Here is a 14,362-nt window from a genome sequence, read left to right as displayed (position 1 = left end):
TGATACAAATAATTTAATCTCAAATTGGAAACCAAATATGGGATATTTACAAGTTCATGAAGCTAATCACTAAATAAAATTAGAAATCATGAAGCCATATATGAATAAGAATTTACAAAGACTCAAAAAATTAAGTAAGCATACATCATAAAATCTTGGAACCGAAAATGGGAAACCAAAGTCTGATAAACTGATAAATAAACTAATTTCTTTTACCAGTGTTGGCTTACTGCACCACATTCGAGATTTCAATGTTTCAAAGCAACGGGGAGAATCTGACTGCCTGAGTGTCCATCTTATCATTTTCTGAATTGGTCGTGAAGTCTCCTTGTCTTCTTAAATTTTTGTCGAATTTTACCGCCTTCAAGACGCGTGTGTGCGTACCCTGCGATGCCCTTATCCTTGATGGCTTGATCTGATACCCTGTTGGTGGACTTGGACCTTTATTTGCATTAAAATTTGGGCCAAATGATTATTAAACTTATAAAAGTTGGACTAAAAATGATGCCCATGTTAAATTGATGCCCTGGGCAGTGGCCCAGCTCGCTCTGCCCATGGGCCGGCCCTGACAAAAGTATTCCACTTTCACTCAATTCAAAAAATTACTAGTATGCTACCTAAACATAAATTTAATTTAGAAAATTATTAGTCTATTACCTGAATATAAATTTAGAAAAGAATAAAGATATTACCAAAAAAGAGCCGACTATAACTTAATAGAATTACAATCTACTTTAAGGAAAGTTTTATACACGTCCTTGCAAATGTTAAGTATTACGTTTATATTCTTTTAAAAATCATAATTACATATATATATATATATATTCTTCTTAACATATTAAATTCACATTTATATCCAAAATTATATTTTAATTAGGTTTAAATTAATTTAATATCAATTTTTTGTATATAAAATTAGAAAATACATATGATATTACTAAAATAGCCTTTTTGAGCTAAAAATTAAAATCACTGTATTTATGTCGTAGAGCGTCATCGTCATGAAATTGGCTGCGTGCCATTAATGTATGCATGCTCTCTTGTTTTGTCATCTTCTATGTTATATGAACTTATTCAAACAATCTAATAATAAACATGTTTAATTTTTTGAAATCAATAGGTTAGCCCCATTGAATTGTACATGGCATGTGAGGCTAGAAGTCAATACTTTTGTCTTCGTTACAACAACTTGGGTGTTTTTGCTATTCTTAATCACCTTCATTTCCAGGCTTACTACTTGCGTGTGCCATTTCTAATTGAGAAAACTCCCACTAGAAATATTACCGACTTCAACGACAATGGTAATGGTGGGGTTATAATTTCTTTGATTCTCAACTATCCCGTTAGAGGTCTTGTGCATGAGGGCAAGGCGTAAGTGGAACTTTGAAGATTTATTTAATTAGGTTTAATCCTAATTAAATTTATTTAATTCTATTTATTCAAAATTTAGAAAGGGTATTTTAATACAATCATATTTTATTTTGAATTTTAAATATATTTTTTGGTATTAAATTGATTTATACCTCGTTAAATTATATGATTGGCTATAAATGTGATTTTAATAGGTTAAGAAGGAGATATATGTAATTATAAATTTGAAAAGATATAGACGTAATATTTAATGTTAAACATATATGAAAATTTTCTTTTCTCTTTGACTTGACCCATCTTTAAGTCTGAAATAGAGAAGATACAATAACTCGATGTCAATAAAAAAATTCTTCAAAATCATCATTCATAAAAAACTAAAAGGAGGGGAAGTGGAGAACCAACCTAACGTGAGCCTACATACACCGATGACTACTACCGTTTTTGATTTCTCAACTCTCAAGATTCGAGACTCAACCAGATAATCATATGGAGAATTCGAGAACTCAACCAGAATGCATGATAGTCGAACGACGTGAACTCGAGAACAGGTCAGAAAGAGGATGAGGAGAACGATCAATGGAATAACTGATTAATGATTGCTTCAATTTTGGTACTATGAGATTAAAGATTTCGTCGAGAAGAGGTCAGAAGTGGATAACCAAATAAACAATTTCGTTGATTGAATGACCGATTGCTTCAATTTTGGCGAATGTGACTCTGAGATTTATGCTACTGCCCGCTTTAATTCATGCGTATTCAATCTTTTGGCATTAGTGACTTCGTTCCCAATTCCTAATAGGCTAAGCCGCTCACAGGTCACAAACATGGAATTTAGGGATAATGACTTGAAAGGGTAAGCAACTATACCTCTTGTACATATTTGGTCACTTAACTTTTTTTCGTGTACTATTAACCCTTGAACTTGTTTTGTTTTATTTTTGTTTAAAACATACCATTGTGACCGGGTATAGTGCGTTTTTGCCGGTTTCCGTTGTCTTCTCCGGAAAACATGAGTTTTCCGACTACCTTCTCCGGCCAAACATGAATTTTCTGGCGAAGTTCCTTTTATGGAAGAACAAATTGAGAATTCAAATCTATCATCTTCGGTCATTTTCTCAGGCCTCACTTCTCCGAATTATATTGTGACATCCCCATTTTCATGGCCAGAAAAGACCGATTTTGCTTATGCTTTATAAAAATCAGAGTACCACTTTTAATAAAAATGTTGCGGAATTTGTTCCCAGTAAAACATGATAAATACATTATCAAAGCACTTCCGAAGAAAAGTATTTTTATTCACTTCAAAACATTTGGGATGTCATCGTCAATACATAAACATAAGCATAAACAGAACTTACATTCATTATCACTAGTGATTTATATCTCCTTAATCTCTCAGTGTAATGTGATTTCATATCAACACCTGTGATATAAATAAACTAAGTGGGTCAGGTTGGGAAACCTGGTGAGTACATAGGGATTTCAATCCCACAATGTTATACCACATATATAGTTTAAAACTCACAAAATATACAATTTCACCATATATATAAGCAACTCTAATTCCACCCCGTCGATCCTCACAACGAGACTATCCATACTCTCGGACCTAAGATTAGCCGTTTTACCTAATCCATACTCCCGGATCAGAAATGAACGACTTTACCTAATCCATAGTCTCGGACTAGGGACGAATGACTAATCCATACTCTTGGATTAATGATGAATGATTATGCCTAATCCATACTCTCAGACTAGGGACAATGAATATGTCTAATACATGCTCCCGGATCAATGACATATACTAAGGTTTTATTCTCTGAGTATAATTCACTCGTACTCATAAGAAAACACTACCCAATATTCCTCATAATTAATTTAGGTTTACTCTTTATTCTAAATCAGCATATATAATCAGGTATGTTCTTTAACAAGTATCCCATGCAACATCAAATAATTCGCACATAAACATATATTTAATACTTCAATCGATACTTGTATTAAAATCATGTTCATGAAATGGAATATGCACTCACTTGAAAAGGTGGTGATTCCGAACTCAGACAGCGCTTCGCTTCTTAAAAAAATATAATTTCCTTCGACGAAACCTAGTATTATTACCACTAGAGTTTAGTCTATTATTCGCCGAGACTAATTCATAGTCTAGCTATTATCACTATTATATAAGCGTTAAACAATACTTATATAATCCATAATAATAGCCCAAGTACTTATTCTAAGTTTCTAATAACGTTACTATAATTAAATAAAAACTATATTAAAAATAGCGTATGCGTAGCTCACTTACAACGGGTTTTATAGAAAACCGGGCTTTGCTTGGAGCAGCATTCCCGAGCCGAAAAGCTCTTCTTCTCGGAGCCGTCAAGCACTCTGGGGCTTCCGCCTCGTGTTAGGGAGGTTCTCTAGCCATTTCGGGGGGTTTCAGGGCTAGAGAGAGGTTCTAGAAAGAGAGTAAAAAGAAGAAAGAATGGGAAAAGTGTGAAGAAAATGAGGGTGAGAGACGTTCTATTTATAGAGTGAAAATGGCTGAACTTGGTGCCACATGTCACTATCCAGTGGCAAGACTTGGGGAGAAAGCAATGGCCAAGATTGTGCCACATCACCCATTTTCGCACAGCACACTTTCAACTTCTAGAATCCGTAACTTTCACATACGACCTCTGTTTTTGACGTTCTTTATATCCACGCGTAGGTAAAAATAGGATCTACAACTTTCATTTTACTCCGTCGGCTAATTTTCGACCGATCTTAAATTTAACAGTACGAGGAGATTATATTGTTAAATGTCCGCGTAAAATTCATAACTTCTACATACGGACTCTGTTTTCATTTGTCTTTTTACCGTTGAATTCCTATTAATGAGATCTTCAATTCTCATTTAGGTTGCATAGGCCAAAAACTGCTCAAACTAAAATTCGAGTTTCGGGCCGTGCACTGCTATGCCAAATCTTAGAAAATTCATAACTTCCTCATACGAAGTCAGATTTGGGCGTTCTTTTTTTGTATGTTCTCGGTTTAACATATACTACAACTTTTATTTGGATCGATAAGGCTAAAAAGTCCTTTATCAAAAATTCACTATTTACGTCTCCCGGTGCCGTGTCGGTTTTGCTGTAAAAGTTCGACGGACCATAACTTCTTCGTTATAACTCGGATTTCGGAGTTCTTTATATGTACGGAACCCTTGAGACATATTATAAAACTTGGTTAAGATTTTTTATTATAAATAATCTTTTGTCGAAAAGTCGTTTTCGACCCCTATTATCTCTAAATTGACTAGCCCGGATCTACGGGCGTTACATATATCATCGCATCTATCATCAATGAGGAAAACGAAAAAACCCATTTAATCCTCGTTCAACCCAATAACCACAAGAAACAAGAAATTAATAATCATCGTTTCGATTGATCATCATAATATTATCATATCCAAGCTCCATATTAGAAAATAAAACACCTTCGTCCCTTATTAATGTCTCTAATAAAATGAAGAACTCAAAATCAGTGATTCGAATCCAACATCCAAACATATCTTTATCCATATCAAAACCTTAAACTATCTTCAACATTGACTAATTCAAAGTATTTCCAGATTTACAATAATTAATATCATCATTGATATACAAATATAATAAGTGAAGTCATTGGGAATACCAAACTCATTTCATCCCAAATGATTCAAATAAAAAATCGACAATCACAGAATATTGGTTGAAAAAAATGATGAACTCGAAGATGGAAGATGAACCCTAAATCCCCCATCATAGAATAGATATAACCAGAAATAGAAATCGAAGTGATAATGAAACCAATAAGCTTAATCGATGCGTAAGAGTCTTTAATTTTGGATTCACGACGATGAAAACAACGATAGGATATATGAGAATGAAAACACGAAAAGTCCTAAATATATGGACTTCGTTTTCCTGAGAACCCTAAAATCGGATCTAAATTGATGGTTTCATTCACTAAAAACCCTAAATTGATGGGTTCTCTAAAGGAAATTGATTGCAGGTGGGTTATTGTTCTTCAAAATCGAATATGAATCTGAAAAAACGAAATAAAGCTCCAAAAGAAGCTTGATTTCTGAAATCATTTAGGGTTTTTTTTGTTATTGTTCAAAATATGAAATTAAGCTTTCAAATCTAAGAGGAATCTTGAAATCTGAAGCTCGATATCTATTTGTGTTCATACGCCAGATTTTAGAACTCCAAACAAGTCTCAAGAAAACCATTAAGAAAGAGAGAGGAAGAGAGAAACACGAAATCTAAAAAATGTATTAATAACCCGTCTTGCTGGAAAATCTATTTTGGCCAGAGAAGATGACCGGAAAATCATTCTTAGCCGGAAAAGACGTCAGAAATTGGAAAAACCCTCTTTATCCGGTCATAATGGTATATTTTGAACAAAAAAATAAGTTGAAAAGTGAACAGTACACGATAAAAATTTAAATGACCAAATATATATAAAGAATATAGTTATTATCCCTTAAATTTAACATTTAACCCAATGTACATACATACCCATAATAATTTTTAAGATTTTGTGCCTAGACCCATTGATGGCTTGGGCCATTGCCCTTCGGCTGCCCTTTGGGCCGGCCCGTTTACGTAAATTTTCTTATTTTTAATATATTATATCAATCTTACGTAATAAAAAGTCATTTTTAGGGATTTTGTTCAAATTATATGTGAAAGTTATATGTTAGGATGTATTTGCTCTAAATGAGGTGTGGATGTCAATTTACATTGCTGTTTAAATGGAATGACCAAAATTACATAACCCGTATAAGTGTTTGTGAAGTTAGGAAATGTCGTTAGTTGTTTGGATGCGAGCAATTAGAATTATATAAAACTAGTTAATGAATAAATTAGACCAATTAAGTTCTATGCAACCTAAATTAGTAATGTGAGTTGAATTAATAATGTGAGTGTAAGCCAATCATTACATACCACATCTATTCAAGAATTATTTTAAATACATGAGAATTCGGGATCGTATGAAAATTCTACAAGGGTTCTGGTCATGAAGTCCACATCTTTGCACGTTTTGCGTTCAAAAGCAATTAAGCGTCGATCGTAGCTTGAAACAAGAGAAAATGGCGATGCAAAGGATAGAGTGACTATTTCACAACATGGAAAAGCAGTCAACGATCTATTCTAATATATATGAATGCATTTAACATTGACATTAGTTTGTAATTTGTAGGTTTGCATAATAAATTACATTGATATAGACATATAGGCGTCATCATCGGTTTATTTCTATTTATAAGTTTATAATAAATTACATTGATGTCCAACCTAGCTGGGTTGATGCATCGGGTTTTATACCCATGTGCGACGTGAGGTTGGAAGTTCTATTCCCTTAAACTACCTCTTGTGATGCTACATGTGGGGAATTTTTCCCTGAAAATCCTTATGGGGGCTAGGTTTGCCCTGTAAAGAAGCTCGAACCCGGGGTGCTCGTTGAAATATTGCGAATAGACTTCCACTTAATTCGTTTGCCATTTCCAAAAAAAATATCCGCACATCATCAGTTCATTTCTATTTATGAGTTTATCGGTCACAATAAATTTAACAAAAATAAAATTAAAAATAAAATGTACTTGTTTTAGTAGATTCAGAAATGATATAATTATTTTTGTTGTCATGGCCGTTCTAAAAAAGTAAAAGTTAATTTTTTTTTTTCTTTGTTAAGAAAAATATATTAGATGGATATAGCTTGGGTGAAAATGTGACGTAATCAAAAATTTCAGGGTCTCATTTGAAAATATTAGCAATAACTTATTTAAGTTTCCACGCAATCTATCATCCATTTCATTAAGCAAATCCGTCGTCTTCTTTTTTTTTTTTCTTCTTCTTCTTCTTCTTCCTCCGTACACTGTAATTTCTCTCCGATATGGGTAAAGTCATATTCTTCATCTTCGCCACCATGCTTCTCGCCGGCATAACCGCCATCATCATCCACTCACAGCACCACCACGTACGCCACCACAAAGATCCACCACGTGATCTTGTATCAAATGTTACCCAATTGCTCCGATCCAACGGATTCAATTTCATTTCCACCCTCCTACACATCTCACCGGACCTTTTCCTTTCATCACGGGAGTCCACCATCTTCGCCATTCCTGACTCCGCCATGTCCAACCTCTCAATACCTCCATTCATGACGATACAACTCATCACTTACCACATTTCCCCTTCCAAACTCACCATTAAAGATCTGCTCGATAAACCCCTCAATACCTGCATCACCACTACATTTCAACAACAGAAGATATCCATCACTAAAAAAGACGAAAAGAATCGAGTTCTTGAAATCAACAACGTGTTGATTACTCATCCTGATATGTTTCTCCAGGGACCAGTCGCGATTCATGGCGTCAGTGGTCCTTTTGCTTCTTTCAAATTTCATCAACAAATCACACAGTTGCCCATTTGCAACGCGAATCAGAGTGATTTTTCACATGGAATTGTCGCTGCTAAAGTCAATCTCACCAAGAACAAGGTTGAATGGGGAATATTGGTCAAATTCCTGAACTCATCCGGGTTCGCCCCTTTCGCAATTGGGTTGCACACTGTTCTTGATGGGGTTTTCAAAGAGCATCCAAATTTGAAGTCACTGACGATCTTTGCACCTCCGATCATCGAAGCGATGGATATGCCTGAACCTTTACTGCAGAAATTCGTGAAATCTCATATCGTTCCGAAGAAGCATTCTTTCAAACACTTGGCATCCATGCGGCAAGGAGCATCACTCAAGACATTATGTCCAGGTACAGAAATTCAAATCACTGAAACTGTCAAGAATCCTTCTGAGGAGTTGCTTTCTATCAATAGAGTGGAGATAACTTCACCGGATTTGTTCTCGTCCAAGAGTTTCGTTGTGCATGGAATCGCACGAGCATTCCCCATGTATGAGGTTTCTACTGTGTCCCAGTAAATCAATCCCCAAATACCTTCTGTTCATCTATTGTCTGTGTTTCTGCTACTTCTTCATGATCGAAATTAGGGTTTGTAAAGTTTCTTGAATTTTTCTGCATGTGTTCTTGGAATCTTGATTTCACTTTTTGGAGATAACGAAAAGATGTTGCGATTTTTTTGTAAAGACTCGGTTATTGACATTTCTACATCAAATTGTTTGTACTTCTCTTTATCATATTCTAAATTTTCCATTTGTATTGTTGAATTAAACTTAAAATAAGATCAACAAACTTAATATATCTATAACAATATAATTATATGATCAATAATTTATTTGCAAATTAATTGCATAACCCAAAAACCGTAAAAGTCTCGTTATATCTCATACGTTTTGCCTTCTAATAAAAAGACAAATATATGTAAAGTTTCCATTTATCATTTATTTTAATGAAAAGGGATTGTTTAATTAAAAATGTTGTACATCATTTATAGCACATTGATCTCAAGTATAATTAAGCTTCATGCTTAGAATTTAGATAGATTGTGTTTGTTCATAAATTGAAGATTTATGTTGAAATTGATATTTGGAGATGAATGGCTAGTTCACAACTTCACATAGAGTATTACTATTAATTTTCATTTCAAGATGATTTAATTACTAAAGATCAAATTGTTGGCTTTTAGTGTTGGATGTAAAACTTTGATGAGGTAAATTAGTGATGAAGTTGCTGAATTTGGTAATGAAATGGTGTTAGAAACACTTATGATTTATGAATTGAAAGATGTTTGTGAACTGGTGTTAGAAACCCATAAATTAATGGTTAAACCGAACTTTGGTTAAAATATAATATTTTTTTCGTAATTAAAAATGCCTCTAATAGCTAATAACGGTGGTGCTGCAACGTTTTACCGAAAAATGATGGCTTTTTTTAAACTTACTAAAAATTGATTGTTAGACTAGATTTAAAAAAAAATAGTGGTTTTTCTTTTTTTCTTTTTTTTTTTTTTTTTTAAATTTGTTTTTTTTTTTTGTCCTTACACCCTTGTTTTGTGTTTTACTCTACATATAAACCAAGTATGAGATATTTCTAACCGGTTATTTAGTTACTTTCGCGGTTTCTGTAAAATAAAATAAAATCGTCACAATTTTTTCTAACATGGTTCGAAGTCTCACTATTCCAAAAACATTGACGACCTTTCCCCGAATCTATCTATCCACAAAGATTCAAACGTCAAACCTCCAACCATTTACAGATCACGAACTGACCAACCGTTGGAATATCTATTATAGCGACTTCAATTCCGAATCTTTCTACACCTCTCGTCTTGATCGATCAACTTGCAGGAGACATCTCCATCAAATCCATTCCCGGATAATTGTAAATGGGTTTCAGTGCAATGGGTTCATCGTCACGAAATTCATCCATATCAGCTCTAATCTAGGGGAAATATCATATGCACGCAAGCTGTTTGATAAATTTCCTGAACCATATGTGTTTCTATGGAACGCCATTATACGGGGCTATTCCAAGCAAAACATGTTTAAAGAAGCTATTGCGTTGTACACCCAAATGCAAAAGGTAGGTGTTGGGCCAGATTGCTTCACACTGCCTCATGTGCTCAAGGCCTGTGGAGGAGCTGCTGCCTTGAAAGTTGGTAAGGCTGTACATGGGCAAATCTTCAGGCGTGGGTTTGAAGCAGATGTGTTTGTGCAGAATGGGGTTGTGGCTGTATATGCTAAGTGTGGTAGAGTTGATAATGCTAGAATTGTCTTTGAGGGGTTGGGTGATAGGACAATTGTATCATGGACTAGCATCATTTCAGCTTATGCTCAAAATGGACAACCAGTTGAAGCTCTTAGAATCTTTAAAACAATGAGGAGTTATGGTATGCAACCAGATTGGATTACTTTAGTTAGTGTTATCAGTGCCTATACTGACATAGAAGATTTGGGACAAGGGAAATCTTTTCACTCTTGTGTGATCAAAATGGGACTTGAATTTGAACCCGATTTACGGATAGCTCTCACTACTTTATATGCAAAATGTGGGCATGTTATGATTGCAAAATCATTATTTGATGAAATGGAGATATCTAATGTGATTATGTGGAACACCATGATTTCTGGTTTTGCAAAAAACGGTTACTCTAACGAAGCTATAACACTTTTCGAAAAAATGTTGTCAAAAAAGTTAACACCCGATTCTGTAACAGTCTGCTCTACAATCTTGGCTTGTGCCCATTTGGGATCACTTGAAGAAGCAAGAAAGATGGGTGAATACATTGACAAAAGTAACTATAAATTCGATGTATTTGTCAACACAGCACTTATTGACATGTATGCAAAATGTGGAAGCATACACTTAGCCCGAAAAGTTTTTGATGAAACAAAAACCAAAGACATTGTTGTTTGGAGTGCCATGATTGTTGGATATGGCTTACATGGTAAAGCACAAGAAGCCATTAATCTTTTCCACTTGATGAAACAAGCTAATGTAACTCCAAATGATGTCACCTTCATTGGGCTTCTTACATCATGCAATCATGCAGGACTTGTAGAAGAAGGTTGGGGAATATTCAACAGTATGAAAGACTATGGTATTGTGCCACGTCATCAACATTACGCGTGTGTTGTAGATCTTTTAGGTCGTGCAGGTTGTTTAGACAAAGCTTATGAGTTTATAACAAACATGCCAATAAAACCTGGTGTGTCAATATGGGGAGCACTTTTGAGTGCAAGTAGGATCTATCGCCATGTGGCATTAGGAGAATATTCTGCTGAGCAGCTTTTCTCATTAGACCCTTACAATACAGGGCATTATGTACAGCTGTCAAATCTTTATGCTTCAGTGTATATGTGGAGTGGTGTAGCTAGGGTTCGTGTATTGATGAAGGAGAGAGGATTGAGTAAAGACATGGGGTGTAGTATGATAGAGATTGAAGGGAAGCTTCATGTTTTTCGTATGGGGGATAGATCGCATCCAAGATCGGATGAAATATTTGAGGAGCATAAGAGGTTGGATAGGAGATTGAAAGAGGCTGGATTTGTTGCAGATATGGAGTCTGTTTTACATGATTTGAGTTATGAAGACATGGAGGAGAGTCTATGGAATCATAGTGAAAGATTGGCTATTGCTTATGGGATTATTAGTACCCCTTTTGGAACTACACTTAGGATAACTAAAAATTTACGTGCATGTGTGAATTGTCATGCTGCTATTAAACTTATATCAAGACTTGAAAAGAGGGAGATAGTTGTTAGGGATGCTAATCGGTTTCATCATTTTAAGGATGGAGAGTGTTCTTGTGGAGATTATTGGTGAGGAATTTGGTTGAGTGGGTCGTTGCTTATTTAACTGGATTTAGAATCAGAGTCTTTTATTTGATTGTTTGATAAGGTGTATATGGAAATGGAAGTAAAGAAATGTGAAATGTATTGCTTGATTGTTGTGTTTGATGCTCCATTGTTAGTGACTTAATTAGTGTTACGGGTAATTGCCAACATGTAATTTACAGGAACTTTTTATTATACACAAAGATGAATTATTTTCTTTGTAATTGATAGAATATGTAAAATACTTCTATATATATTGGATAAAACTCTTATCGGCATTTGAATTTGTATAATATTGACAAAGAATATCGATTAAAGAAACATACTTTGAAAGAGTTACAATTATGCATTTTAAAATGCTAAATTGGTTAAAATTGTGAAAATTATAAATCTTGACAAATAATAGGGAAAAATGATTTTGGAATATACTAGAAAACAGCCTTATTTATGTATATACTTATTAACAAAATGGAAAAACGGTAAATAACTTGTCATTTAAAGACTTTAAAATTAGAAATTAGTGAAACAAGATAAAACAACATTCATCAAATTCTTATATATGTTGGCATTATGTATGCTCTTATTAACAGATAATAAATACTATATCCATAAGACATTAGTGAAACAAGATAAAACAAAATTCATCAAATTCTCTTTGCTTCGAATTATAGATGTTTTATTTTTTTTCTTTGTACCTTCAGAAAATTTTCCAGCTTCAACATATTCGTTTTTCATAGGTGATTCTTATGTTGACATTAATTGCCATGCTCAGAGAAGCAAACAAATGGCATTAGGAAAAGACATCCAAGCTCAGAAATTTTCATGAGATGCATACACAATTTGATAATTCCAGCTTTTTGAAGATTTGAGTTTTCAGATACATGTACATAGTTTATAAGTTTCCTTGTATTAACACAACGCCAAATAGATTATAGATATAATATACAATAGTATTAATTACTCTTGATCGATCATCCACAAATTATGCAGTGGGGTAGGAAGCCTGCATGGCAATGCCACAAATTCCTTCTTTGGCATCAACATCTCTTTGCATCATTATATACCCTTCTTCACCCCAACTTATTCCCCATGAATTCTTCACCAGCCAATACTTAGTTCCATCACCAGTCGTTCCATAACCAACAGCAGTAACACCATGGTCAAGTTCTGTGCCACATTCTCCAGTAAACACCCCGCTAGAGTAGAACTGGAAGTCGGACCCACTTGCATCAATAGCCACAGAGATAGGCTGACTGGCTACAGCCTTCAACAATGCACTTTCACTATTAGCAGGAACATCTTCATGACCCGTAATTGTTGCAGCATGGTTTGATGCCTCGTTGCTGTTGCAGCTTCCATCCACTGCTTTGTATGGGTAGTTGCTCTCTGTTGTAAGCCCTTTATTCTTTACGATGAATTCAAAGGCATCATCCATAAGACCACCTTCACATCCCTGATCTACACCACTGGTGTCGCAGTCCACAAGCTCTTGTTCAGATAGAGAGATTAGTTTACCTGTTGTCAGTTGGGTTATTCCTTCCATTGCTCCCACAGCTGAAAACGCCCAGCAAGACCCTACAACATATATCTCATGATGAAGTTTTTAAGTCAGCAAGAAAGAACACGTTTCAGTTGTGAATTTCCTAAAACAATTAATGTTGCTAGCTAGCTTACCACATTGGCCTTGATCTTTAATAGGTGTTACTGCACCTTTCTTTCTCCAGTCCATCGATGAGGGGACTGCTGTCACGTTTTCATACCTGAAAGCAGAGGTGGATGCGGAACATTCATGTGCCTTGAAACGGTTCCTTGTGCTGGTGAACTCTTGGTTTGTAAGGTCTGCAAACTCATTGACTGCTAGTTTGTAACCTTTGTTCATGCCATTGTTGGATGAGTGTATGTACTTAACGTTCTCTTGGAAAATCTTTGAACGTCGTTCTTTCTCATCAGCATCCTTGTACACACGTCCATAACGAGCCATCCATTGCTCGTGGCTCTCATAGCTTGAAATGTCAGGGAGCAACCGGGATGCAGTGTGTGAAAGCAAAGTTGCTGAGAAGAAGAGTAAAACCAAACATGCCAGAGATGTGCGGTTTGTGGATGAAATAGACATAGTGGTTGTAGATATATGAAATAGGGGATATGAATATAAGTTGGAGTAAACTCTTTACTGAAAGGCTGGCTTTATATAGAAAGAAATGATTGAAAAACGAAATATATGTTTTCAAGTACGTAGAAGATCATATGGTCTGATTAATATTATATTAATTAAAATGAAGTTAAATGCAGGGTGCAAGTTGTTTAGATAGAGGATTGATGACACTACCGACGTTGGATTTCCATTTTGGACTCTAGTATTGTTGAAGGCTAAAAGTATTGCATACTCATTCGTTCCTTTAAGATTGACAAAGGTAAGTTAAAAGCTTAAAGAACATAATTAACTTGGCCACTATTTTGGAATTTAATTGTGTCCTATATATATGTTATAGGAGAAATTGTCTAAGAGCCTCATCATATATATTTGTTATTTATAACCATTTTTCTTGGTTGGTTTTTAATGTTCCAAATTCAGATATGCATGTACAATTGCATATATTTGATAACTAGATTTTGTATTTAAATTGATGTATTTTAATAGAGAATATAAGTTAGAGCATCTTGTTGAGATGTTCTTCATTTCATTGAAGTATACATTCAATTTAACCAT

At 34.7% G+C, this 14,362-nt stretch overlaps 3 protein-coding genes across 3 annotated transcripts; 2 read left to right on the top strand and 1 right to left on the bottom strand.

The window, feature by feature from the left end:
• The first annotated feature begins 7,232 nt into the window (after positions 1-7,232).
• Positions 7,233-8,505, top strand: LOC145094454 (fasciclin-like arabinogalactan protein 21). The gene has a single exon (XM_079032648.1). The coding sequence runs from the start codon at positions 7,294-7,296 to the stop codon at positions 8,338-8,340; it is 1,047 nt and encodes a 348-aa protein (XP_078888774.1). The 5' UTR covers positions 7,233-7,293; the 3' UTR covers positions 8,341-8,505.
• An 825-nt stretch (positions 8,506-9,330) lies between these two features.
• Positions 9,331-11,856, top strand: MEF22 (mitochondrial editing factor 22). Its single transcript, XM_079030300.1, has one exon. It carries the CDS (start codon positions 9,479-9,481, stop codon positions 11,642-11,644), a length of 2,166 nt encoding a protein of 721 aa, XP_078886426.1. The 5' UTR covers positions 9,331-9,478; the 3' UTR covers positions 11,645-11,856.
• A 781-nt stretch (positions 11,857-12,637) lies between these two features.
• LOC145095299 (senescence-specific cysteine protease SAG39-like) lies at positions 12,638-13,768 on the bottom strand. The gene is made up of 2 exons (XM_079033206.1): positions 13,330-13,768; positions 12,638-13,230 (listed from the first exon to the last, which is right to left on the bottom strand). Exons 1-2 carry the CDS (start codon positions 13,766-13,768, stop codon positions 12,638-12,640), a joined length of 1,032 nt encoding a protein of 343 aa, XP_078889332.1.
• Between the last annotated feature and the right edge of the window lie 594 nt (positions 13,769-14,362).

Source organism: Lactuca serriola, chromosome 3 (genome assembly GCF_051521515.1).
Source record: "Lactuca serriola cultivar US96UC23 chromosome 3, Lser_US96UC23_V15, whole genome shotgun sequence".
Lineage (NCBI taxonomy): Eukaryota > Viridiplantae > Streptophyta > Magnoliopsida > Asterales > Asteraceae > Lactuca > Lactuca serriola.
The sequence above is the reverse complement of the archived record's forward strand: the minus strand, read 5'-3'. Positions and strand labels throughout refer to the sequence as shown.